At 38.0% G+C, this 27,930-nt stretch overlaps 1 protein-coding gene and 1 long non-coding RNA gene across 3 annotated transcripts; one reads left to right on the top strand and one right to left on the bottom strand.

Annotated features, from left to right (window-relative positions):
• Positions 1–3: 3 nt before the first annotated feature.
• LOC113672650 (sodium channel protein 1 brain) lies at positions 4–26,703 on the top strand. 2 transcript variants are annotated; one of them, XM_089203168.1, is made up of 26 exons: positions 4–923; positions 9,293–9,420; positions 10,202–10,282; positions 10,535–10,663; positions 11,073–11,164; positions 11,352–11,546; positions 11,982–12,042; positions 12,353–12,494; positions 13,143–13,280; positions 13,642–14,478; positions 15,006–15,194; positions 15,623–15,774; positions 15,859–16,048; positions 16,151–16,388; positions 16,481–16,566; positions 17,632–17,952; positions 18,490–18,663; positions 18,945–18,989; positions 19,709–19,834; positions 19,933–20,196; positions 20,600–20,653; positions 20,957–21,094; positions 21,491–21,604; positions 22,036–22,176; positions 22,622–22,751; positions 25,187–26,703. In XM_089203168.1, exons 1-26 carry the CDS (start codon positions 483–485, stop codon positions 26,311–26,313), a joined length of 5,733 nt encoding a protein of 1,910 aa, XP_089059294.1. In that variant the 5' UTR covers positions 4–482; the 3' UTR covers positions 26,314–26,703. The 2 variants fall into 2 exon arrangements, with proteins under 2 accessions (XP_089059294.1, XP_089059295.1); XM_089203169.1 differs by lacking the exon at positions 4–923 and adding an exon at positions 5,074–6,107.
• On the bottom strand, positions 26,285–27,930 carry LOC149046378 (uncharacterized). Its single transcript, XR_016185678.1, has 2 exons — positions 27,597–27,930; positions 26,285–27,034 (listed from the first exon to the last, which is right to left on the bottom strand). It is a non-coding gene; the product is annotated as an uncharacterized LOC149046378 (long non-coding RNA).

Raw genomic sequence — 27,930 nt, 5'->3', positions numbered from 1 at the left:
ACATAAATTTAGTTTTTCTCCAAAGCCACCTGCCTAACTGACTGAGTTGTCAGAGCGGCTACGAAGACATTAAACACGAGAGCAACTTGCTGAAATTCCGCTAACGATTTTACATCACAACATCGACCTTGTGATAACTGCATGAAACGGAATCTTTCAACGAGGACTTCCGTACAGCACTCCACGTCCATCAGTTCCTCTCAAGCTTTGCCTGCTGAACTTAAGGCTTTAATAATTGAACATGAATTAGTTGGGTTACTGTGAATTTTACGCAGCAAATGATTGTTTAGCACTGTATGCATGGCGCGCGGGTCGTGATGTTTATGAAGGAATCAATTGGAGGAACAACTTTAAAGAGTTTTCGAGGCTGCTTCATGACTTATGTTTTTTCCGTTTGTCAACTTGTCTGGGAGACCTACTCTTACTTGAGTGAAAATTCTCAGTTATGAACTTGAAGTAATGAAACACTGACGACTGGTAGGATGGTCAAGTTCGCGCCTGTAATATCTAGCGCAGCCGTTGCGAGAGCTCAGGGGAACACTTCGCGGACAAGAGCATCAAATGTGCCTAATGGACGAGTAAGACTGCCTTCTCTATACCCTGCAATATCACTAAAATCTTTACATGGACGATCAGACGGCAGCGAGTCAAACACAGGTTTCGAACAGGCACCAGCGAGTCGTCTTTTTGGACAGCCATCCATTGATGTCACAGAACAAGGATATGACGAAGATGGGACAAGTCTTTCAAGAGAACTGCACGGTGATGAAAACGGAGCCGTCCCGTCAAAAGTTAAAGGTTCTTCGATAGTGGTCGGGGCTGCCGGCATTTTGCGGGCAGCAACGGCTATCGCGGTAGATAACACGACAGCAGAAACGACAGTACATCAAGCAGAACATCAAATAGAGGAGCCAGAATGCGAGGTAAGTAACTTCCGTTTCTAAATTTTTGGTTTCTGTAATGTCTACGGGTTTGCTGAGGGCTTTAGTTTATAGTTCCCAGAGAATAACTTGATGTGAATGAGAGCGGTAGATTTAGTATTGAAAGTTTCGGTCGCTAAGTAAGGTGACAATAAGTGGACCCACAAATATCGACATTTATTCTGGCAGCTGTTGAAATTTAGGTGCCTTGATGAGTGCAGGGCTTTTTTACATTTCTACGAATTTCTGTCCCATTTTCTAAAGTTTGTTTCTCTTTTCTTTATTCGTACATCCGGTGCAGGGAATGGTTTTCGTCAACGCTTTGTAGCTGCGGGCCTATTTTCATATAGATCACACTGCGCTATTTGTTTGGGCTTTCCTTGTAACAATACTGACAACAGTAATTATTTCCCTGTTTTATTCAGCGTTACCCGCTCGTGGCTAATCAAGGCGCAAATATCTATCTTCATGTCGTCACTTTCGTCTATGGCGATTTTCGGTCAAGTTTATTGTTGCATGCTTGTTGTGTTGAAGATGGCTTACAAAACAAAAGTTTGCGTTTGAACAAGACTCTTGAGCGAATCCGCGGCTTAGCAGTCGGCTTTAAGCAAGATTACTAGTTTTTAGAATTTTAGGCGATTTGACGTAGTTCACAGTAGTATATATTTTAACTATATCAGAGAGATTTGAGTTGCCTAAGTGTTCCTCATAATGTGACGCCGGTGTTCCAGTTTCGGGTGAAACTCATCGGCGAAATATTTGAATTGAATTTACAATCTTATTCGACTTTTTTTCGCCGTTCATCCTCTGATATCGAGTCGGATTTGTAGGGGGGGTCGAATTATTCAAATTTTATATTTTGTCTTGGGCGAATCTATGTATAAAATGATTGAAAATTCGTTCCTTTATGTTTCATATAAATTCTTTGTTGCCGTTCAAAGTATGATGTCCGTGTTTCGTGTTTGAGTGAAATTTGTGTTATTAAAATTCCGCTTGTAAATTGATTTCGTAGGTTTAGTTACCATGGAGACCCTGTGTTTATGGTTTTATCATCATCATAAGCCTTTGTCTTTTTAGCGTTGTCCTGTGTTTTCAACTTGAGGAAAGATGTAACTGCTAATATTTCACTGTGGTTCTACACAAAACACGATATTTCTGCGTGTACTCCGACATAAATTCGGTCAACTCCACTCAAATACGTATTCAGTGTCAGCGATAAGAAACAAAAAAAAAGCTGATTTTTAAGTCATGACAAGTATTACATAAGAAACGAGAGAGCAGTTACCCAATATTTTCTCTTGATAAGAAAACATATTTTATGGGGAGTTTTTTTGAAGTAGAAATTGTGATGTCATGCGAAATAACTGTTGGTTTCGAAAGCGGATCATATTTATTGGATGAAGTAAATAATTTAAGTACACAGTGTTCAAATTAAATTAGCTTCGACTGGAATGTCGTCCATCAGGTTATATTTTAAACGAGACATCATTTATTTCCCGATCTTTCTGGAAAAACGTTATGTCAAGGGTGGCTTTTGTCTCATTTAACAAAAAAGTTTTCTTGCGCCACATAGAGAACGCCCAAATTTGAAAAACAAAGCTGGTATATTTCGTTGTTTCTGATATTTAATTAATTTCACATCTTTCTTGTGTGCTTGATAAGGGTTGTGTGTTATCTAATATATAGTAAGTTGTGTAGAAATATCTGGCTTCTTGTATGAATTCTCGTGTTTCCTTGAATTACAATACTCTTTCTTCCTTGTGCTATCATCACATTAACAAATTATTGTTTCCTACTGGTTTGGCGAATAATTTTTGTGCAGCTTGAACAGAAAGCCAAAAGCACTGGCTCAGTGAAATTGCATACTTGCTAAATGAATTGAAAGATAAAAATTTGTCAATGCACGTTTATGAGTGATTATAAGGAGATATATGCTGGTGAAGGTAACAAGTCTTTTTATCCGATCTTAAACAAAGGTGTACGTGAATTTTTTTTATTCGTTCGCACTTTGAGTACAATATTACTGACATGGCTGACGTCTGTCGTTAGATGACAGTTCTTTCGACAAAGACATGAGCAGAGACTAAAATAAGTTTTACCTCAGAAAGTTAATTTCTGAAATATATTTACACTTGGGTTTTCATCTGGGTTATCGATGATCAAAATCCGGGCCTGGCTTTGATAACGACTTCTAGAGTGTGGTTGCTATCGCCTTGAGGGTAAACCGCGTGAGGTTTAAGATATTTTCACGGAATGTATGACGTTAGTGAGTTATGCCTTGAAGTTGACAGGAATCAAGCGATCATCACTTTAAGAGAGGAAACTGATAAAGTAAGGCTGGTGTAATGTAAACAACATGAAAAGGTGGCATGTCTTGTTCACGGGTGGTTTCTTTGGACTTCCTCAACTTATCAGACTGTTAGAGGAATTAAATTCAAAACTTGCTCCATTTAAAAGATTCAACCTTTATGGGGATATTCCCGGAGTGTCTCAGGGGTATCTCTATACCCCAGTATACCCCAGGAGAACTACTTAGAGACAACATCAGACTCGAATAAGTTCCAATGAGGAATTTATTTCGTTTGGTAAGGTTTAAAAGTCATATAATATAATGCAAGGATTTCAGGATTTCGACCTTGGGTTGGGTTGTGGGCTGAATGACTGTTGTGGAAAATATGTTTAATGAAAAAAGCTATCAACCCGGGAAACTCTTGGTTAAGTAGCTAGAGAGGTTTTCAAATACTCTCCACCCATCCCCCCCATCCCTCCTTCCCCCCCCCCCCCCACCAAGTCCTTGGAGAAAGGGCGAACGTAACAAACGAAATGTGATCAAACGAAATTCTTCAAAATGAGACTTAGCAATTTGTGGTTAAAGTTGAGGCTCAGGGTAAGGTATAATCGGGTTTCACTTGTTTAAAGAGATTTCTGCCTTCAACCTCTGAACGAGAAGGTGACAACTGACTACCGTTAAAAGAAATTTAGACCAGTTCAGAATAAATGAGTATCATAACTCTTTTCCGCTTTTTCGCTCAAGTACATGAAACGAGTATATCAGTTGTTTAGAAAGAAATGACCATTAACACAGTCTAGAATTTTTTTTTCTGTTATCATCATAATCATATATTTTTTCAAATTATCCGTTCCGAGATTCACTTTTGAGTTCTATCTGAATCCAGAAAGCAGTGTTTGAGCAGCCGCTGTCTAGATAAAATGCATGCTCGTTAATGGAGAAGTGCCCGATGGGAAATATTCCTCTAAGCATGTTACTCGATACTGTTTGCTTTTCTGGAAGCCGCAAAGTACGTAAGACATCTGTTTATATCTATCAACAGCCCTTTGAGTACAAAATTACGGAGCTATTCAGTTACAAAATTCTGCCAGATCTCAGAATTTGATTTGGTGGTAGGCTGATGCCAATATGTCGTATAAAATATCTTTGATGCTCTTTGTTCTTTTAAAATGTAACTGTCGAATTCTCTTTACCCCTATAACAAATTTTCCGTGCAAAAGTATGAGAATTTAACGTCACTTCAACACAATTTTAACCTGAAAAATTTTAAGCGACGAATGTCAGAGAAGATGCGTAATTAGTTAGTTTTCAGCGGCGAAACTTACCCTACACACTGACACCTCCGACCAGAGCAGCATAAAAGATTCTCGTTAATTTATCAACAGCTCCATCAAGTTAAAATACGGCTGTCATAAAGGTTGTTAAAATTTAAATATTGCACAAAGATAAACAGGTGAAGTCTAACTATAGCTTGTCTTCAATGTTATTTTATGCATTTTAAGAATATAACCATTTCACAAGTTTTCTAGAGAGCCTGTGGAACAGTAGTATGCCTGTAATTATTTGTCAGTCGCAAGTGGATAAATATGTAGGATTTTTTGGCTTCATTTTGTCTTTAATCTGTTTTGATCCATTTATCCTTTTTGGAAACGTAAGAGAACTCTACGCAAAGCTGGTCATCGATCACTTCGCAGAATCAGACTTTGCTTGAAAGTAAAAATTACTTTCTTCATCCTGTTGTGATCCGATGATGATTCAGTTTGTCAATGCCTTCAACTCACCGAGGAAACACAATCCGCTATGGAAGAATGCCAAATTAGTAATTTTACCATATTGAAATAATTATATCTGCCGACTTACGTCACTCTAGAAGTGAGGAATCCATTTATTGCAGAAGGGTTTCACATCGTCATACAAATTCACCATTTCCTTTCCTCTCTTTTTTTTTTCTTGATTATTAATTGTCGAAGTCAGGCTCATCGATCCTTTACTTCACTATCCTTTTTTTATGCAATTGTTTTTCGAATTCTATTACTAACGAGCGCGTGCTCAATTCGAGTAGAGTTCATCCTCACCAGCTCTTTTGTTGAAGAGGAAGTGTAGAGAACTCGGAGAATTTTTTTTGCTATCCCAATGGAGTCCAAAGTATTCAATATTCTTTCTTCCGGTCCAATCTATTCGTTTAAATTTCTTGATTGGCGAGAAATTCGAGCTCGAGTTTGCTCCGACGTAGGCAGGTGCGACGTATACAAAAGTATCCTTGGTGATTAGAACCAGATACGTCATATTCACTTGACACCAAACAATCTCTGTGAATAAACCACAAAGTTGCACAGAAGTCCAACAGCTTCTAAAACCTGACAGTTAAAATAGCAAAGGCGAAAGGAAGGTATTTGCGAGTCTTGGAGTGGTCTGTTGTATGTCGTGCTTGCAGCTCGAAACGGTAAAATCTGTGTTGATGATCTAGCGACGATGTATTTATAATAGCTCTGTACGACCGCCGTCTCAACGTGAAGCATGCTTTTAATTTGTTTGTTGAGATGCAGTGGAAGGGGGAAACGTTGTTGATTTTATAAATGCAGTGTCCTTCGGCAATATAAGATACTGAGAACATAAGCTCGAAAAAGTCTCCTCTGCGTGAAGCATTTTAAAAATGCTAATTCAGCGTCTTTACCACAATGAAATCAAGCGCCAGTTTTAGAATATCACCAAAGTCTTCAACTCTTTCTGCCAAAATCAGCGGCGAGGTTAACACTCGGAGCTCATCTGGGATACCTATTAACGGAATTTCTCCGAATTCAAGCCCAAGTGAATCACAAACATGCCACAACTTTGTACCAGTATCACCCGAATATATTCATCAACCCCTGGAGGACTTCGATTCCCCTCAAACAAATGTAAGTCAAACAAATTCGTTAAATATTGGTATAAAGAAAGTTTAACATAAACACTTCCTCTTTACTTGTTTATGGAGAATCAGTCGCTTTTCACCTCATGTTATATAAGCCCAGAACATCCTTCCATAGTAAGTCAAATCAAAGGATGGTTGAAGAGATCGTAGAGAACTACAAATTTTTATATTTATCATCGTTAATTCTGCTCGGTAAACTACATGACACCGAAACTAATTCTTAATGGCTAAGATTCCCCGAAAATTAATTTCCTATGTCGCGATAATCTTGGGCCATTCGATGCCGTAGAATTCCAGTCCCTGACAATTCAAGTTTGAAATTGTAGAGAGCTATCTAGGAAGGCCGGCGGAATCATATCGGTCAAATTTAATTTTTTTAACTGCCGATAGTACAAATAACTTTAGTGAACATTGCGTGGCCTTTGCTTGAGAAATTCTGGTTAGAATTAAAACTGTATAAATTGCAGGCATTTCAGTAATCTTTGTCGTTGTATTTTTATTACTGAAAATAAACAATGTTTTCTTAAGAAATTGATTTAAACACGGTGCAGACACCTGCGATCGTACTCGAATACAACATATGTCATTTACAAAATTTTTCGTGAAAGCGAAGGAAATGAAATATTTCGTTTTTGCGATTGGTAGGAATAACTAAAATCCTGTTCATTAAACCCAGCAATGCCATTAAATTAAATGATTCGTTTCGGACCAAAGCGCAACACATATCGCAGGTAACAAATCTTTGACGAGCGCGTGAGAGTAATTTCGGTGTCAAAAGACTTCCGAGAGAGAATCCTCTTGGAATAAAATCATCAATATTTTTGTTAATTGAGCGAAAACAATCTTGCTTTTCAAGTTAAACCTTTCCGGTGTAGCCGACTTTTAATGTGCTACTGGCTAACGACATTAAGTTAGTGTTATAGGCCTTGGCGCAGAAATAACTGTTAAATGTTGTTAAGGGAATATTAAACGTCTTCCATGATTTTAATATTTAAGCATTTTGCTTGATCCTAAATCATTTTGACAAGGAACCTACGCTGGGTACTTAATCCCTACAAATCCTTACAAAAAATATTGGTAATTCAAATGAAATTCAGCTTTTATTTTGTTCATGTGTCAAGAAAATCTTCAGGACGACAATGGTTACACAACGAGTTAGGTTTGCCTCCGACAGGCCTTTCAGATAAAACAATTAAAGAAATTGATAATTTAGACTCAGAATTCACATGCAAATGAAATACGTCCGTAAATTGTGAAATATTCATAAGCATTTCCTCTAAAAAAAGATGACCCTGTGGTTTCCGTGAGTAATTCACATGCAAACTCGTAACTTTTAATATCGAGAGGAATAATGAAAAAAAAAAACAAAAAAAAAAAAACTCACGGGTTCAACTCCTTGGTTAATGTTTTGATATTTACTTTCCGAGAACCTAAGTCAAAATGATAAACTAACGGTAAACTAGCCAGCTCCCATGGCGAAGAATCGAAGAAAGCCAGCACGATAAAAATACACTATATTAAGATGATATGAGCGGAAACCGAGCACTTTATAAACATAACTGACTGTACTGTTTTCTATGGCTATGATAGAACATTTCAATGTTTTCGATATTGTTAAAAAAGAAAATCATTCTGATCCAAGGGTACACGGTATGCATCTCGCCGTGCGTTCGTCGCAGCTCGTCTTGCGTGGTCGAGTATCTTGTTCTGCTTTTTTAGGAAGATCAATTGAATCCGACTTTTGACCCATTTCCTAAAGCTTGAGAAAATAATTCAAATGGTTATGACTTCTTATAGCTTTATGTCGTAAGCACTATTATCGATGCGATAAAACCATGAAAATTTATGATTTCACTATGAAGCTATCGTACTAAAGATTTTAATCCAATATTTATTCCTATATTTTACAAATTGTTATTGCTATAGCTTCCTCTCGGATACTGAAATAAAAAGCTGAATGTTGTCGGCATTTGTTGAAGGGCTCTGTCTAATTGTATTTACACGGTTTACATTTGCTAAAGCTTAAAATGTGGTATAAAATTAATTAATTTTAAAGATAGGTTCGTCCCACAAATTTCGCGCCTTTTCCCGCAATCGACACAGGGTCGGATAATTTTCCAGCGCTTGGTTACGGCTGTTCTCTGCCTCTGTGGACTTCGTCGTGATCGCGGTTGGCGTAACTTGAAAAACTTGCCTCAATTTTTTCTACATAGCCATTTGCAATCAGGTTTTTCTTCTCCATCCTCAGCCATCCTTGGGGTTTTTTTTGGTTTATCATTGCCTCTTTTGGAGTAACTTCACGAACAAATATTCTGTTGTTCCCTGTAAATTGAATCTGGTTTTCCAACTTTGAAAGGACCCCAAACCACCCAGCGTAACCTCTTTTAGATTTCAATAGCTTCCGATGTAAAGTGGTCTTTCATTCGGTTTTGAAGCAGGCTTTTAAGCTTCTATATGCTTGGCAGTGATTATCATTTGACACAAACATGAACAATGCACACGATACAACAATGCACAACGATGGCATGGGAAACCAGCGCAGGGTTTATTAATAAGAATATGGTGAGTGTGGCTAATGAACGACTGCCTCTCAAAAATACGTCAGAGCTAAACAACACTGTTAAATTTTCCTTTTGGTGAGCATTCGATGAACGTAGGCTTTTAGAGTGTAACAGTCAAACCTAGTTAAAAGACGGATGACTAAGTTTGACTCATGTACGTCACAGCATGCGCCAAAGACGCCAAAGTTAGTTAAAGCGTCGACATAAATTTCATTCGTCGCATTAAAAATTTGTCTGCGTGGTTGTTTTAAACCTTTGCAAGAAAAATCTAAATTGTGACAGACATTACGGATGATTCACTTAGATCACCTTTACTTATATCACACAGGATTTCTTCTTAAACGACCTTTTCATGAAACCCGAAGGAATCTCTACTTCCGATACCAATCAAGTAATTTGTGAAAAGCAACGACAGTAGAGTAATGTTTTCTGCAAACGAAAAAAATTAATATCTTGTCGTTCACTTAAAGACTAGATCAAGATATGCTTTGCTATTTAGCTTTGCAGTTCATTTTAGGTTAATAGCAAATAGCAATAATGTAAGAGCTCATTTTTGCCGTTGTTATTGCTATAAACATGTTTGAACTCATTTTAATTTTTTCTTTTTCAGACGTTTGTGATAATTGCCACCCGACTAGGAAGACAATACGTGTTTAGGTTTAGCAAAGAGAAATCACTTTATCTATTTGGACCGTTGAATGCAGTGCGGAAAGCAATAATTATTCTCGTTACGAATCAGTATCCTTTGTAAATAGAACATAAGAGAAGAAACATATTCTCGAAACCATGACTTCTATCTCCACTATTTAGAAGTCTACAGCGTTGAACTGTGCCACTGGCTGATTTTTGAGATTCATAAAAGTTCCTAACCCTCCGAAAATCATCTGCAAATGAGGTTAAGACTCTCCTTGCGGACGCCGCCATTTTGAATCTTGCGTAGCAGCCTGGCCACTTATATGTGACTTCATAAGGTTTTCGCCCCCTTTTTCCATCTCTCATTTTCTCAATGAACAATTCGGAGCAATCAAAAAGAAATTTTGACTCCTATAATGATTTTTGCGAAGATCACACCAACAGCCGTCTGCGGTGAACCAATTCTAAGACTTCATTAATTTACCGAGTTAATCACAAATGGCGGGGTTCATTGTAAAATCTCATGAAGACAACTATCCTTTCCCTTAGGAATCTCTGGACACGATAAATATAAAACTTTTGTGCATACTCTGTAATGGCAGGGGTGAAGACTATGGCATATCAATGTTGCTTTTTGGGTGAAATTTTTTTAATTGAATTAAACGTGTCGTTGTATATTGATATTAAGCAGCACGATTGGATTCTTTACAATGTAAATAAACTCGTAAAATGTTATTTCCACCTGCGTTAAACTATTTTATCGTGCATGAAACCTCAGTAGTAGTGCATAATTGATATAATTCAGTATAGAATTTTGGGGTATGGCGCAATCCTTTAGGTTTCGACAATGGGTTAAACACATTTAATCTCCTTAACTTTACTATAGATTTTTTGAATTGTTTATACTTCTAACCATAATAATAAATTGTATTTTTCTCGCCTTAAAGAATGCTCCAGAGGAACCAGAGTAAGTGTTCAACAAACGTTTTTGTCTAAGTATCGCATGGCGTCACGCGGAAAACTGAATGTGTAATCGGATACTGATTTGGTTTTATCGACCCTAGATTAGCCCTGCTCAGAGCCTTTCGCTCGAAACATCCATTAGTATAAATGTCATTTGGAAATAACTAACTTAAATATTACCCTTTAGATCTGCTTTTAGTGAACTGTCCCTTAGTATCATTTTCATCTATATCAATCTATGTTTTCTCTTTTCTAGGTATGTATTTGCTGCCATATACACCGTTGAAATGATTCTTAAAATCATCGCTAAAGGATTTTGCATGCACAAATTTGCCTATCTTAGAGACCCATGGAACTGGTTAGATTTCGTTGTTGTTATTTTGGGGTAAGTACCACATTATGTAGTTTTTAACAACATAGGTTTATTAATTAAATACATTTATGACCTACAGTCTTGTGACACCGTTTGCACCTCCCTCCTATCTAATGAAGAGGCTTTTCGTGTAATTTCTTTACTCTCGTCACCCTAACATCAGTAAGCATGTTCTTCTTGCCGTTCTTTATAAATTTTTTAAGGTCCTGACAAAGAGAATTGGTATCAAAATTAAGAGCTGCTCTAGTTGGTAATCATTTCCTTTCTTCTCGTTTACTTGATGATATTAAAGGAGAAATTAGATGTTGGTCACTCGTAGAGGTCAGAGGGTCAAATGCTGCTCACTTATAAAGATGAAGTCGTTTCTTGGAGAGCCAATGGTTTACAAGTTTATTCTTTTCTTTTCTTTTCTCCTAAACAGTTACATCACCCTTTTACCAAATGTCTACAATTTGTCCGGCATTAGAACATTTCGAGTTCTTCGAGCTCTTAGAACCATTTCGACGGTAGAAGGTGAGGCAGGCGATATACTTTATGCGAGTTTTTTTTATTAATGTTAAATGGATCCTAAGTTTCAACTTCAAGACAGCGTGGGCTCTAAGCATCTAATGTCTTGCTGAAGGAAGTTGAAAGGTTCTCCCTTTAAAGAAAATCAAAGCTGTTTTGGATTAATCTTGAACGAATTGTTTTTCTTTGACAGGATTAAAGACAATGGTGAACGCTCTTCTCAAGTCGATGACCATGTTATCTGACGTGTTAATTCTAACCTTGTTTTTCCTGTGCATATTTGCCTTGGTTGGGATGCAACTTTTTGTCGGTCAGCTGAGAAACAAGTGCGTGAACGACCCCCCGTCATTAGGTTCTGTTGGTTACAATAGGTACATAGCCAATGAAAGTAAGTGACACTTGCCAATCATGACAATTCTTTGATTTAGTTTTGTTTTTAGGTGAAGAAAGGTCATGAGACCAGGTGACCTTTATTGATAAACTTGGAGACCGCATTTACTATGACGCAGTGATCAAATATGAGCGGTTCATTTCAAATAGGAGATTCCTTTTCTTGGAAGAATTGACAATTTTCCTCAGCAAATGAGCTTGCTCTTTAGCCTGAGTTTCCATTTCACCAAACAAAAAGCCATTTTAAAGTATTTTGCAGATAGTAGGCGCATGTAGGCACAGAAAAGGAATCAACTTTATTTGAGTAATTTTTGACGGTGGCTGAAGTCTGATGAAGGCCGCACACTGCTACCCATTGACCCGGCCCTACATAGTCCAATACTTGTGAATCGATAGATTACATGCTAAGAAAACCTCAAATTTATTTCCACAGGTGTTTGGTTCAAAAGTAGCATCGATGGGCCAATGGTTTGTGGAAATGCATCAACTGCTGGGTAAAATGAAGAACTCGTTTTGTTCATCCTAGTAACACCCTATGGTAGCTTGGGCGCTTGTGACTTTTATGTCAGCTCGACTCGAATTAATTTTAAAAAAATTCAAATAGCACAGATTTACCAGCAACGTTAACTTCGCTAGTTTGTTCCTCAGCTATACAAGTTTAAATTCAATCGTGTTGTAATCATGGTTGGCTTAGGCTCACGGTTAGTGCATCACGACATAATCTTAGAGCTACATTTTGACTTTAAAGCAACTTGAAGATACAATTTTTTAATTCTGTACTGTTTTGTTTTGGTATCATTTCAGTCACTGTCCGGCTAACTATACATGCTTGTCTGTTGGTGACAATCCTAACTATGGTTACACTAACTTTGATAACTTTGCCTGGTCTTTGGTAACTGCTTTTCAACTTATTACAATGGACTTTTGGGAAAATGTCTTCAATTATGTGAGTCCACAGTGTGATACAAGAGAATATCAACTGGTTTGATTTCATAATATCTTCTAGGTAGTCACGGTATCTTATCAATATCTTTGCTGGCAGGAAAGGTACTTTACTTGAATACCCAAAAGAGTGGATGGGTACTTGTAAATTTTCATGGAAAACTTGATAACAGTATTGGGGTCTATTTGCGAAAGATTAAGCTTTCAGCTAGGAGAAGAAACGATTTCCCAAAGCTACTGAATGATTAAAGAATGTTAGAGGCTCCATGATCTTGTTACAAGTCAAGAAACTTATTTTTTTAAATGTGCCTCCTTTCAAGACTAAAAAGTATTCAGGAGGTATCACCTACCTCACATCACTTGGCGATTGGTCAAGAAAAATTGTGCCCTTCTTGACCAATCAGGTGCAAAGCTAAAAATCAATAGCGATTGGTTTTCTCGCATATTTCCGCACTTAAGGCCAGTTGTATGTATTTCAAATGGGTTTTACTTGTTCCTTTCGTCTTAAACTTTATCGCGATTGGTAGTTTGATCGGACAGTTTGATTACTTAACTTTCTAGATTTAAAAGAACCATGCAATTGAGAAGCGCTCTTTTTTAAATTTTCCATTCGATTGTTTTATTGTTAATTTTTCATTTGTTCCAATGACAGGTTCTCGCCTCCATGGGTTCATGGTATGTCTTTTATTTCATGTTCGTGGTTTTCTTTGGTTCGTTTTATCTCATCAATCTGGTCCTTGCCGTGGTGGCCGTCTCATATCAACAAGAAGTTGTATCTATGCAAGAAAGGGTAAGGTGTTATGTAATGATCAACTCACTGCGCACCCTTACCCCCACTGTACATCAAACAAACTCTGTACGAGTATTATGTGCAGTATCGGTCACAGAGCCTCCATTACCCTTGCCCAGCGGAACGGGCCGTCAAGGGATTAGAACTGGATGACGTGCAGTCATGATATGTTCCGGTGGCCCTACGTTGTCCAGTGTTTTGAATGCTGGTACAAAAAATTATGATATACCGTTTTCGTGAGAGTGTAACCAGTTTTCTTTTACGCATTCATCAGGCCAAGTGGGTTTTCTATTATTCTCAGAATCAGATTCTAGTTCCTAGAGTTTTACCATTAATAACCATTATTAATCTTTTGCTGCAGGACAAAAACTACGAAGAGCTTAAAGCCGTTGTCTCCTCTTATTCGTTTCACGGGCGAGCTGTGCCAAAACTCCTGACCGAGAGCGGAAAGTCAAAACCAGAAACCCTGGTAACAAAATGCAAGCTCTCTCTTTGTGCTCCTTGTTTTAAGAGTTGCACTGTATCAAAATCGCACGAGACTAGGGTAGTCAATAATGCTAGTGAACTTGATGGAAGTCACACAAGTTTGCGTTACTCACCATGTGGGTCACGTGCGACGGAAATGAAGAGTGTAACGCCAGAGCATGCATCTGTCACGGACAAAAATGAAAATTTTCCCGTTGTGAAAACGTCGAACAAGGAAGACACACAGATACGATTACCGCCTGCTAACTCAATTGCTACTCGATCCAAACAACTTTCGTCTTCACCAAACAATTCAAATTCAGAAGCTAGTGAAATTTCAAACAGTAGATTTTTAGAAGTAAAACCATCATGGACGACAACTTTGAGTATCATTAGCGAAAATGAAACATTAGACAATGACAATCATTCCGCGAATGGAGATGATTGTAACGGAATGAAAAAAGTTAAATTACCCGGAATATCTACGGCGTCATCACCCACAGTGAGTCCCCGGTCTTCAACGAGTTTGGAACCCCAGAAAAAGGACACTAAACACAGGAAAGAAGAGTTGTCAAGACGGAAAAAGATTCAAAGACATATTTCTAAGCTGACGATGGATCCCTTGTTTGATATGTTCATTACATTTTGTATACTTGTAAATACTTTGTTTTTATCTTTGGAATATCATGGAATGAACGAGAACTTTAGAGTAGCTCTGGCTGTTGGGAATATGGTAGGTATAGTTGAACTTGTCCAGTTATTTTTTACGAAACAACTTTTTCAGGAGCAAAGGAGGAAGGCAAAGGGACTGTAGCTTGTCTCGATTCGGGAAGTGTCACTAGTGTAGCATTAAATTGGTTTTCCAAAATATCCAATGCCTTTATCTTCTCACAAATCGTTTAATCAGGAGTATGAGTGGTCAAAAACAATGATGTGGGACTCTTTTTTTGGAACAAGTGCATTTTTAATTCGATCAAGAACGTATCGGACAAAGTCAAGATCATTTTTGGAAATTGAGTCAGAAGGTACGTTTGGCTTGGTATGCGATGAATCCCCTACCCTACCCCTCTCCTTACGCTCCACTACCGCTGTTAATTTCTAGGAATGAGCTTGAAAATTGAATTCTGTCAGTAGAGCTCCTGTTTAATTCATTTTTACAAAAAGGCTGAGAAAGCAGCCAAAGTTATAGCAAAAAGTTCAGTTGTTCACGGCGAGAATCGTACTGCTGTTTTCTAAAGGTATGAATCTTTTTAATCTTAGGTTTTCACGTTTGTATTCGTCTTGGAGATGGTCTTGAAGTTGATTTCTTTAGGTCCACGAGGTTACGTGAAAAGTCGTTGGAATATATTTGACGGTTTCATTGTGGTAATAAGCGTTGTGGACCTTATTCTCGAGCTCGCTGTTGTCGGCAAAGGAGCAGGACTCAGTGTTCTTAGGACTTTCAGACTTGTAAGTAGTTCTTAGAAGCCTTTTTAGCCTTTTTTAGCTTCTCAAGCTCATCCTTGCTTTTCAGCGAATACTCAAACATTTGTAAACTGTGAGTTTTAATTTATTATACGGTGCTTTCTCGATGTAACATCCAATATGACTGATGGACGTCGTGGAGGCGAGATCGACATTTTCAGTTAAATTATGGACCTCAAATAAAGAATGGTCGTTCATTTAAAAAAACGAGTTATGTTTATCTCGAGTCTGAAATTTATTTAAGAACGAACTACTTGCTACTGATTCTCATCAAAAACTAGCAAGGTTTGTTCAGATTTCAAGCTTGGACATCTAGTTTGTCGTATTGAAACATATAAGAATACTTGTGGCGGAACCAAAATCTGCCAGTAAAAGTTTTCTTCCTTTGACTTAAAAATTTCTGTCTTTTTCAGCTGCGTGTTTTCAAACTTGCCCAGTCCTGGGAGACAATGAACATGTTACTAAGAACAATCGCCAGTAGCATTGGTCAGCTTGGTAACCTCACCTTGGTGTTGGGGATCATTGTGTACATGTTAGCAGTTGTCGGAATGCAGCTATTTGGAAGGTAATATGGAAAACAAATTTTCCTGAATGGACTTTTTGACATGAAATGAACTGGACATAATGTGAGTGTTTTTCTCTTATGCAGCGTCTACACAGAAGAGAAATTCGGCGGCGATATTCCGCGCTGGAATTTCAACGATTTTGGTCACGCTTGCATGATGATATTCAGAGTACTTTGTGGAGAATGGATAGAACCGCTGTATGATAGTATGCGGGCGACGAGCCCCGTGTCCTTCTTGTTCTTTCTGACAGCTTTAGTCATCGGAAATTTTTTGGTGAGTCGTACGAGAAATTCACTACTTGCTTATTTTGAGTAAGCATGTATGTGGTTATGTTAAAAAAAACAACGTTTCCTAATTTTGAAATTCGCTTTGCAGGTTTTAAACTTATTTCTTGCACTGCTGCTTAATGCCTTTGCTCGCGAGTCCCTCAAAGATGACGCAAATAAAAAGGGGGAGTCTAAACCGAGCAGGTTTTTTCAAGGGGTCCAGCGACTCAGCAGAGTTCTGCGCCTAAATAGTGTGATCCAGCGGAAAGCGCAGGTCAAACCTTCACTTGGTTCCCAGGCCCTTAGCGAGGATGGACCAAAACCAGAGGGAAACTCGGAGAGCGGAGGTAAATCATCTTTAAGAAATATGTTCACCTGCTGAAACATCATTTTGTGACAGGGTTAGCAAGTGATCTCTTTTACCTTTACTTTGTCACAGACGTTCTTAATGGTACTCCTGCGCTGATGAATGCAGTAACAGCTTTTCAGAAGAAAGGAAAACTCAACAGAGACACTGTCAAACGGGTAAGAGTTTGAAAAGACCCATCATATCAGCGAGATAGCTCAGTGTGATGTCTTATAAACGTAGCACTCAGTTCCTAAAACATTGGACTTGATGTTTCATTCAGTAAGTGTCACAGACATACTATGAAAATTTCCTTTTAGAAGTATGGTTGTGTTACTTACCGAAGAAACAATAGTAACAACGATGATTATTAAAAACAAACAGGCTAAACAAAGAAAAATGAAACAGAAAATCCGTCAAAACCAGTAAGAGTTTAAAAGGATATTTATGAAATAGTCTGGTGTGGCTATTATACTTTTTTCATGATTCAGCTGGGTCATGGTTCTTTTTTCTAGCAGTGAGTGTCACAGGCATACTATGAAAATATCTTTCAGAAGTATGGTTGTGTTACGCGCTGCATGAATAACCAGGCTTTTAATTATGAGTTGTTAGGTTAAATGATTTGAATTAGATGGTCAAATTATTCCGAGGATCCTGTGGCTCAGCGCTAGCACATCTCAAGTTCACGATCGAAAAGTATCAATCGGAAAGTCGTGTTCATAGTGCCACTGGATTCTATACTTTTTAGCAGTTAGTGCCACAGGCATAGTATGAAGTTACCATTTAGAAATATGGTTGTGTTACTCACTGTTACTTACTTAAATCGACCCTGACTATGCTGTGGATCGGCGAAAGCTTGGAATAAAAAATAAATGCAGAAGCTCAGAGCATAACCCGAATCTTCTATTTAATCCACCAACATGCTACTGAAAGACAACTTGGAACTCTGTTTACTCTGACTCTGTTACAGTAAATTTCTATTTCTTTTTCGATTATGCTAGTTCCCCTTGAACTTTACAAGATTCACGATATACTCTCTCCGTTCGTCGATGGTTTGTCTCATTTAGATTTGACGGAACTCGCTACTTGATTTGATTCGTCTAGTGTTCAAACAATAGCGGTGGTTAACCCGCGATTAGACAAACAAATCTGCGTGATCATCAGGTGCTGGGAGGCGAGTATATACCATAAAACGCAGAGACCTTCTCGAATCCAACCAATCTTTGTTATCTTTTCGTCTGCAGCTTTCCATCGCAATCGAAGCAGCAAACAAGGACTCCATAACTTCGAGCACAGTATTAAGCTTAGCTCGTTCGTCAGCAGCCATATCCAGCCCGCGAGAAAGTACCCAGATTGACCCGCCGGCTGATCCCGCCATGACGGAGGTGCAAGAATGCTGTCCATGTTGCACGAAACGCTGCACTTGCAACTGCATCGCTATGTGGAAACGATCCAGCGGTTATCGTTTGTGGAGAAACGTGCGTCATAGGATCAAAAAATTTGTCGAACATCGGTATTTCGAATGGGCCATTCTCGTGATCATCGTGGCTAGTAGCGTAACACTGGTAAGGTGCTGAGAGAAGAGGCTTGAGATCTTATGGGGAATATAAAAAGGTCTTAGAGAAGGATTTTTCGAATTGGAGACTTCTTAGGGGCATTTTCCGGAAGTTCAGTGATATGGCGCTGATATTCTAAAGAAAGAAAGAAAGAAAGAGGTTGCTACACTTTGCCCTCTCATACGCTCCTCAATTTTACTCATGCATTGAAACATTTTTGATTTGCAAACAGTCTTTAGCCGTTTAATACAGACAAAGCAAATTAACTTCGCGTCATTTGGTTTGAACGAATCGGGAGAATTATGTTCTTGTTGTCGTTAATTTGTTCAATTAACTGCATAGCCTATGTACTTTCCATCATTTGTTCCAAACCACATCTTTGATAAAGAAACATTACTGAGTGTTCAAAACTCTGCAGTCAAAGGATGAAATACCTTAACTAGTTTAAAATAATCTCAATATCCAGAAGTTGTAGTTGCTGTTTTGCGAAACCTACTTACTTCATGTTTAAAGATTGCCTTCCTCAGTCAAAAATGTTCTTTTCAGATTTTTGAGGACATCCACTTGGACAAGAAACCAACACTGAAAAAAGTTTTGGATTATTTAAACATCGTTTTTGCAGTGGTTTTCACTTTGGAATTTATCATGAAGACAATCGGCTTAGGCTTAGTGACTTACTTCAAGAATGCTTGGAACTGTTTAGATGTGGTCATTGTCGCTGTAAGTTAAAATTCTATACGTTTGATCAACTTAATTGTAAAATGAACATTTCATTTATGGATATTCAAAGAGTAAATATCATAAAAGAGACTTCTTTGAGATTCATATTATTAATTTTTTTCTTCAAATCTGCAAACACTTTTATCGTGGAATGCATGAGTTGAAGATTAACTTTGCAGAGAAAATATATTTACGAGATAGATCTTTAGTTCTTTTTTTTTTTCTTATTTATCATTCTCCCTAATTGACAGCTTTACTTCAATTATATTGATTTTTTTCAGATATCCATTCTCACGGCTGTTGAATCTATTGAAGAACTAAACTCTGTAAGAATATAAAATCGATAATCATCAATTAATGTTTCGTAATAATAACTTTTTCTTCTAACGTAGCTTATCTCATATGTCCGAAACTTGAAGTTCGAAAACGTTTTAAACTTTTTTTTAAAAAAAATAAAATGTGTAAACTATTGGATAAATGTTGAATTGAAAGAGAGTTGGTAATTTCCTAGCTATGGCTACTAACTTGAGAAACTAAAGTTTAAAAAACGTAAGAAATAGTTTAAAAACGGCTTTGTGTCAAAGAAAATCCCTTAGATGTATGAATAGATATATCTTTCTTCTCACTTTCTGGTCTCAATGGATAAAACTTGATCTAATGTTATATAATAACATAAAGTTGGACTAAACAAAACTGTAGTTTCTTGGCAGTTGATTACTCATGATAATGATGAGCCAATGGCTTTAATTCAATTATTAAATCAGTCAATCAGTCAGTCAATTCTTTAGCTAGTCAGTTTTTCATTCAAACAGTTGATCACTCAGTCGCTTATTCATTCATTTCATTAACGAGTTAGTAAGTGAGTGAGTCGGTCTGTTATTTAGCGCCCAGTCAATCTGTCAATCAGTCCGTTTGTTGGTCAGGGAGTCAATCATTCATTCAGTTGGTCTGTCAGTCATCTTGTCAGAAATTAAAACTGCCTTACCTATATAGTGAGAATAATAACCTAATAATAACAACATACATGTCAATCATTTGTTCACAGATGTCACTCACCGTTGTAGCGAATCAAACTACAGATGGTGACAGTAGCCTGGCGGCATTTCGTTCCCTGCGTACATTGCGGGCCCTCAGACCTTTGAGAGCCATTTCCCGCTGGGAGGGTATGAAGGTAATGGGCTTCAGCCATTGATGATAATCAAATCCATGAAAATTAATTGTAAATTGATCCTGTTTTGATTGAAATCCATTTGACTATTTTTTACAAAGGTTGTGGTGAATTCTCTGCTGTTTGCAATCCCTGGAATTGGCAATGTTCTACTGGTGTGCATGGTGTTCTGGCTGATCTTCAGCATTGTTGGTGTACAGTTTTTCGGAGGGCGTTTTTACAAATGCATCGACAGCAACGGGGAAAGGCTACCTATCAGCATTGTGCAGAATAAAACGGATTGTGATAGGCTTAAACTTCGTTGGGTAAATTCGAATATCAATTTTGACAACGCTGCGAATGGCTTCATAGCTCTTTTTCAAGTGGTGAGTTCGTATAGTTAGTTCGAATACATTTAAACACTTCAAAACACCCCAAACATTCAACATATTGTTCTGTTACAACCTCTGCTTCTCTTTCTCTTGTGCGCATGAAAAAAATTAAAAACATCACTGTCCCTTCAATTTGGTATTTTAGAGGTGCTCAAAGCTTTCCGAAACGGAATAACAAACTCACATGAAACCATTTGCTACTCCATAATGTGTTTAATCTAAATTTCGAATCAAGATCTGACGCTCCGCAGGAAGTCACTGTCCATTGTGTCGATTTATAATAACAAAGACAGTAAGTTTCTCTGGGAGAATTATCATGAGGTTCGCCTCCACCCTCCCGTTCCTTCCCATCAAATATTTAACCAAGACTTGACACTAAGTCATTGTGTTTGTACAGGCGACATTTGAAGGTTGGATGGAGATCATGAGAGACGCAGTAGACGCTAGAGAGGTAGGAATGTTTTCTACGCTCCTTGGCTTCAAGCGTTTCCCTTCGGTTCGTGAGCTGGCTCAGACTTCCGTCGCAAATGTTGTTTGATCTTGTCATGCAAGCGTTCTATCCGGGGGAAAAACATTGCGTCACCTGCCTTCCAGTTTTTAAGAAGTCGATGTGATTTTTAAGTTTTTTTTTAATTGGCTGTATTGCAACACGATGGTATGATTTAGATCTCAAAAAATCCCCGTCAACCGTTTTGTTTTACGATATTTCTACAAATTAAAGTTAAAGAAAAGTTTTCTTGTCCTTCCTTTTTAGGTTGGACAGCAGCCGGAAAGCCAGCACCGTTTCATTCCTTATTTATACTTCGTTGTGTTTATAATCGTCGGTTCTTTCTTTACCTTGAATCTTTTCATCGGAGTTATAATCGACAACTTCAATCGACTGAAAAAACAGGTAAAAATTAAAGCTTTACCATCGCTCTTCTGATTCCTGATTATATGTATGATGGTGCTCTTGTTCTATTTTGCTGTATTTGTGAAGTGTAGAAACTATGCTTAACAAACGCTCAACAGTGTGAAAATTAAGGAAGCAAAGCGACTTCTTGCAACTTTTTATGGCATTGTTTGGTCAATGGTTAGCTTTGACATAAATACTATTCCATAGTCACTTATGCTGGAACAGGGAATCTCGTGTGGCGAATTTAAAAAACGCATCAGTTTTGTTTACTTACTCCAAATTCTAGCTCTGTTCTATTCATCGATTCAGCTCTAGTGACGATGAAGAGAAAAGTCACGGATTTATTCTAGAAACTTTTTTTTTAATAATTCGATGAATTTGTTTCTTCTAAAGTATGAAGACAGCGGAGCGCTTGACATCTTTCTGACGCCGTCCCAGAAGGCGTGGTTCAACACTCTGAAGAAAGCTGCGAACAAGAAACCGAAGAAAATGATCAGTAGACCCGGGGTCAGTAGTTCGTGTGAACTTGTTTGAGGTCGTGGCATAGGTCTGGCCAAAAGTAGAATAAGAAATCTGCGTTTTATGATTGCGTGCGCTAATTAGGAATCGTCAGATAAGCCTCGTATCACTCTGCACATGGGATTTTCAAGAAAAACTGATCTTTTATCGAAATTTAAAATCAGAATCGAGAAGTAAACGGGCAGGTTAACGCTTCACCTACTAGAGGCATTTACTCGTTCACGATTGTAAAGCCTTCGCCGAAAATTTGTAGCTTCTCAAGCTTCACCACAAAAACCTTGGCAGCACAATTTAGAGCTTGGACCTTTAACAAATGTTCTGTTTTGATGCGAATCGTTCAACAGAAGACTCCACAAAATATACCTATTGACGCATACAGACGCAAGAGTGAGGGTTAGTGAATTGTCTTGTTATTGCAGGTGAGATGGCAGGCCAAAGTGTTCGATATGATTCACAGCTCAAGGTTTGAAACCGCGATAATGGCGATGATCTGTCTCAACATGCTGGTTATGATGATTCAACATTATGGTCAGAGTGAAGAAGTCCAATTCACACTGAATATCCTTTTTACAGTTATGAGCTCTGAAAAAGATGTTGAACAGTCAAGTTGATAAATCGTCATTAAATACAATTTTTGCAAGAAAACGGTGTGCTACGTAAGGTTAGCGGTTTGACTGACACGGGAGCATGCTACAGTGAAATAGGAAGGGTATACTCCAAGGAGCGCACTGTAAGACTAGACAATTAATTAGAAATTACTTGAAACAAATGAATGAAAACACAACGAACTTGCCTCGGAGAATGATCATTTTTTTTAGCTCAACATGAACTGATAACAGACACGTTGTTGATCTTTTTTAGATCTTAATGATCACAATGAAATCCTAAATATAACTATTTTTAAAAGTTGCGTCATGGAATCTGAAAAGTTAAGAATACATCATTGTTTAGAAGGTTTTTATATTTTCCTTAACTGTGATCCTGATTTTTCTCGGGTCCTCACATGTTATAAATCTCGTCTTTACCGCCATATTTCTTCTGGAAGCTGTGATCAGGATCGTTGCTCTTCGTCTACATTACTTTACACAGCCATGGAACATCTTCGATTTCACCATTGTGATACTGTCTATTATAGGTAAGGAGCCTGCCAGAGTTATAATAACACACGTTTAAATCTTGGCTTGACTTATCTTCTTTCGCATAGAGGCGAAACTGGTGAGAAAAGTTGCACTCGAGTTTTTATAGACTTCGTTTAACTCCTCTGGTTTGCCAGAAACAAACTAAGTTATTGTTATTTTTAAAGTGGACATAACAAACTGAAATCTTGTTCTTTATCTCTGATAAATTGCTTGAAAGTTCCTCCATTTCCCCAAACAAAGTTGCCTGAAGTTAGTGAACATTTCAAGTTATAAACACCATGAAACATTAAATTGGGGGGAAATGATTGTATTCGCCAAAGAAAAAAAAAAGTGAAAGAGAGTGTGAAGGCGTTTGCCGGTCATTTAAGTCCTGTCTAAAAATGTTTCTTTGGCGAATACAATCATCTCAACATCTCATAATAAGCTTACGCTGTCAATTCTTAGTTTTTTATGACACCAGTGAAGGATAAGCAAGTTTTGTGGTTGACCATTGATTTCTTTTTGACCCATACATAAGATCTGGCTGGTGGTTTATAATAATTAATTGTAATTGATGGCGGCAAGCTTAAAAGGATAAATTTCAGCGGGATTGCGGTAAGCTTACGTAAGAGAATCTTCCAGCATGTATATCCGTTTGTCTATCGAAACGTTTTAGTCAAGCAATATAGAATGCCAAAAGTTCCAAGGGGGCAATTTTTTAATGTGAACATTTGCAAGAATTAGCTGAAACGCTTTCGTAATCGTTCGATGAAACGCCTTTTTATTGTCATTTTTCTTTTGTGAATCAATGATCTTGTATTCACTGATACGACTTTATATATATCAAACCTGTGGGGTAGGTACTCCATAAGTATTTTCCGAGTAGTTCGGAAGGAAAAAATCTTTAAGAAACTTAACTCCCCTTTTATAGCTTTCATGGTATTACTTTCACTTGCATGTTGTAACTGGAAAATAAAATGTTATGGCTCTTATTTTTTTTTGGAATATATTTCAATGGGCGTGAAAATATTTACTGGGTTTTACCTATTCGTGTTGTTATTATGTGTGAGCTGAGATATTGTCATTGCGGGAAGCATTATACAGCTCTTTACTTTCGCCTTTATGCACAATATTTGTACACCGTCAAATTGGTTTTCCTTTAGTTTTGTCTTCCGGCACTTCAAACGAACGGAAGTCTATATATTTTTATTTCTGGTGGTGGAATTCGCTTCAGGCGAATTTGATATTAGACTTGGTACCGTGGTGCTGTGTGGCAAGTTTTAAAAATCTTTCTTAACGACTTTTGTACTTCAACAATATTTAGTTCTGTTCCCTCCGTTGTCTAAATATTCGTTTTCTGTTTATACTGTTGTGCCTTTCCCGTATATTTAAGGTCTCAATTTAAAGACTCCTTTTTCTGAAATTAAGGGCGGTATTTTTAATTCGAGTTAATTCCACCACATAAACCGCACTCAAATTCCAATCCCACGTGGAAACAGAAGCTAAGCAAGCAAGTCGAGGACTCTAAATTACGATTGAATCTATCGAATTTTTTTACATATATTCTGATAATTAGTCGCGCGACGAACGTTTTTTTCTTGGCTGAAATTTGGTCGCATTACGAAAGCAAAATCCCTAAAAAGCCACAGATGTGTACTTCGCTAATTTTACGAAAACCGAGGAAACTGCGTTTTTAAAGAATCCGAACCATGACAAGAAGGTGTGCACTCCTAAACTGCTAACCCTTCAAAAATAAAAAAGACAAAGAGTCCCTCCGTGAAACAATATTGAAAAAATCACCTCTAGAGTTAGATTAGAAACTTTCTCTAAAACGTGTGGCCGGTTTACTTTATGATGTTGCTTTTTGTGTTTTTCAGAGTCTCAGTTCTTTTGATATTTAATTAAGGGAAAAAAATCGTGTTTCTAGATTCTTCGAGACAGTTATCTTTGAAAATCTAAGACCGCACACACAATACGCGGTGAGGTGGTGATCTTTTCATTTAGTGAACCTTTCCTAAGAGTGGGCAACATCATGCATTTCGTGCGCGTAGTTTGTTTAAGATTTGAAAGAAGCTTTTCCCTGGAAATTGAAAGCCTAGACACGACATGAAGAGAGCGCTAAGTGAGTGCTTGATGGAACGAACAACTCGGTCAAAGTTGAGTAAGCAACTGGGTATCAAGTTTGCCTGAAGAGAACTGATTCGCTTCACTACCGAACTGAATTCTTCGAGCAAAACAAACGATGTTCTCCTGTTGTGTTTGTGCAATATATTATAATCTCTTGGTTTTTATATTGCGATATCATGTGCCGAAAGCAGTTTTCGCATTACACAATCTGATTGGTTTCTTGCCTCTGATGTTGCGGGCATTAGAGACCCCTTTATTTTGCCCAACCACTCAGTAAGTTCATATGCATGTACAGGTATTGATTTTCTTATTCTTTTCGTTTCAGGCATTATCGTGGAATATCTTGACTACAGCTTCATAGTCACTCCCAGTTTATTCCGCGTGGCACGTGTCTTCAGAATTGGACGGCTGCTACGTTTTTACAAAGGCGCACGTGGTATTCGCCGGCTTCTTTTTGCTTTGGTGATCTCTCTACCTGCTCTGTTCAACATCGGAGCCCTCCTCTTCCTTGTTATGTTTATTTACGCCATCATCGGAATGTCGTCGTTTGGTTATGTAAAAAAGACAGGCGCACTCGACGAATTAGTGAATTTCGAGACTTTTGGCAGTAGTATGTTACTGTTGTTCCGTCTTTCCACATCTGCTGGTTGGAACGATGTATTAGAACCGCTGTTAATAAAACCTCCAGACTGCGATGAAAATTATCTAGGGCAACCAAATGGAAACTGTGGAATACCATGGCTAGCAATACTTTATTTCTTCACCTTTATATTATCGACTTTTCTAATCATTATCAACATGTACATAGCCATTATTTTAGAGAATCTAAGCCAAGCTCATCAACAGGACGAAGTCGGAATCACGGATGATGATTTAGAAATGTTTTATACTCACTGGGAGCGGTTTGACCCGAATGCAACCCAATACATTCTTTATTCGCAGTTGTCCGACTTTGTTGACGGTCTCGAACAGCCCTTGAGAATACCGCAGCCGAACAAATTTGCTTGCATTCACTTAAATATTCCCATCAAACAAGGGGACAGAATTCACTGTTTTGATGTGATGCAGGCTTTGGTGCGACGAATTATCGGCGAAATTGAAGAAGAAGGCTCGGTTGCGTTCGCGTTAATGAAGTCCCGCATGGAACATCATTTCGTGAGCGCTTTTCCAAAGCGTGCTAAAACTCAGACGGAAAGCACAACGTTGAAAAGAATTCAGGAAATCCGTGCTGCTACCATAATTCAACGATCTTACAGGCAATATCGCTTCCAACTGGAGCTGCGGCGCTTCCGGCTCCAAAGGAGTCATCAAACTCTAGAACATGCACACAGCTCCACTTCCTTGAGAGGGAATAGTCCGTCTGGGAGCGTTCAGGTTATGGTGCAGGATAGAGCGCCAAATAGCGCACCTCGAGCTACGGTGGTGACAACTGGAGATGGTACTCTAGCTTGATAAACGTTGTGTTTAAGATTTATGATCACCAGCTGGTTAATTTCTTTAGTTCTTTTGAAATCGTACCATATCCATGAAATGTGAAATGCCATGTTTTGCTCAAAATTGAAAAAAATTCCGAAAAAACAGATATAGAATCTCAACTTTGACTACCAACTAGATTCTCAGATTATTCAACAAACACTTTTCGCTCTTTTGCTGACATTAAGTTAATTATCGGCGGCAAATAAATTTAATTTATTGAAATTGGGAACGAGCCAAAATGGAAGATATGCGGACTATTTTTTTACAGCGGTGTGGACGACTTCCCACCTCAAACGATAGCATTTTTTATAATTATACGGAGTGTGCAAATAACACAATTTCTGAATAAAAACCATCGTTGCGATAGATTGTCGTGTTTTTTATGTGATCGTTCACTTTTAAGTGAGCTGAAATGTAGAATATGCAAGAGATGTACATGCAAAAGCTCACAAAGCCGGGAGAACCTCAGCTGTCTCACCCTACACTTGACTTTATTCAAACACAAATTGATAAGAAACCTCAAACTCTTTGTCAGCTTGCTCCGTCAGACGGATACGTTCAAGACCTCTTGTCGTCGTCTATTCAACGTGCGAGTACGCTCTCATGTTTGGGTGGTTTCGCTTTACGCCTTTCTTTGGGACACAGCCGCCTGTTACATCATCGAAAGCCGCGTGTGGGAACCTCTCACCTTGCCGCTCTGTTTTAAGTCAAAACACATAAAAAAGCGAAAAAACAAAAACATCAATAGCGAAACCTACAATGCCGATGAGTCACTTTGGCGAGTTCAACCAAGAACTATGTCGGTTTGCCACAAGGTCTATGAAAGGTCGCTAAACATTTAAGAGCTTGAGGTTTTGGCGGCTAAGCCTTTTCTGGAAGTTAATGGCTTTTGATGAATGATTTAGATTTTAATTTAGAATCTCCCATTTTCGCGTCAAGTGTTCTTACTGGTCACAAAGCAATCCCTACCCAAACGTTTCTTGAAGAAAATTCACTGTCAAAATTAACTCCAAGTTCAGCCATCTTACGTCACAATTAATTTCGGGAGTAAAATAACTTAACAATATAATCTGTTTTGTAACAACGATACCGAGTCATTAAATATTATGCACTTTACGTAAAACTAATTTTCCTTTTTTAAAAAATGGAAATTTTAACTAGCTTTTTTGTCTTCTATGCGTAACTAGGGTGTTGCGATCGAAAAAAAAGATCCACCGATTTATATTTTTGCTCAGTCTGTTCTTGATCTGACTAATTACCTAGAGTTACGCTCGCTCCCTGGGCAATCGCTTTGACCAATCAGCGAAGAAAAGAAAGCGCTCTATGCTGACAGTCCGCTCTGATACTGATTACTTCATTTATCATGTCTTTTCCGCCACTTCACTTAGCTTCCATCTTCTCAAACCGCAATATATACCCCAAGGTCTACTTCCTAACATGAAACCAAAAGGAATAAATGAATTTGGGTGTTTTGAAGTGTTCTGAGCTATTTAGTTTCCAATCCGTGCGCGTAGGCTGTCTGGAGTCGCACTGAGTCTTGGTAATCAAGGATTGCCGAAGTTTTAACAATACTGGCTTCTGAGGTTTTCAGTG

Source organism: Pocillopora damicornis, chromosome 4, assembly GCF_964200805.1.
Source record: "Pocillopora damicornis chromosome 4, jaPocDami1.2, whole genome shotgun sequence".
Classification (NCBI taxonomy): domain Eukaryota; kingdom Metazoa; phylum Cnidaria; class Anthozoa; order Scleractinia; family Pocilloporidae; genus Pocillopora; species Pocillopora damicornis.
This window is presented reverse-complemented; position numbering and strand designations above follow the sequence as displayed.

What these genes read in the sequence shown, in the direction of transcription:
- LOC113672650 (XM_089203168.1), top strand. Translation starts at nt 483, where the DNA reads ATGGTCAAGTTCGCGCCTGTAATATCTAGCGCAGCCGTTGCGAGAGCT. An exon ending in TAGGTACATAGCCAATGAAA is followed by an intron (nt 11,547 to 11,981) that starts GTAAGTGACACT and finishes TTATTTCCACAG; the next exon opens with GTGTTTGGTTCAAAAGTAGC. An exon ending in TGTGATACTGTCTATTATAG is followed by an intron (nt 22,752 to 25,186) that starts GTAAGGAGCCTG and finishes TTTTCGTTTCAG; the next exon opens with GCATTATCGTGGAATATCTT.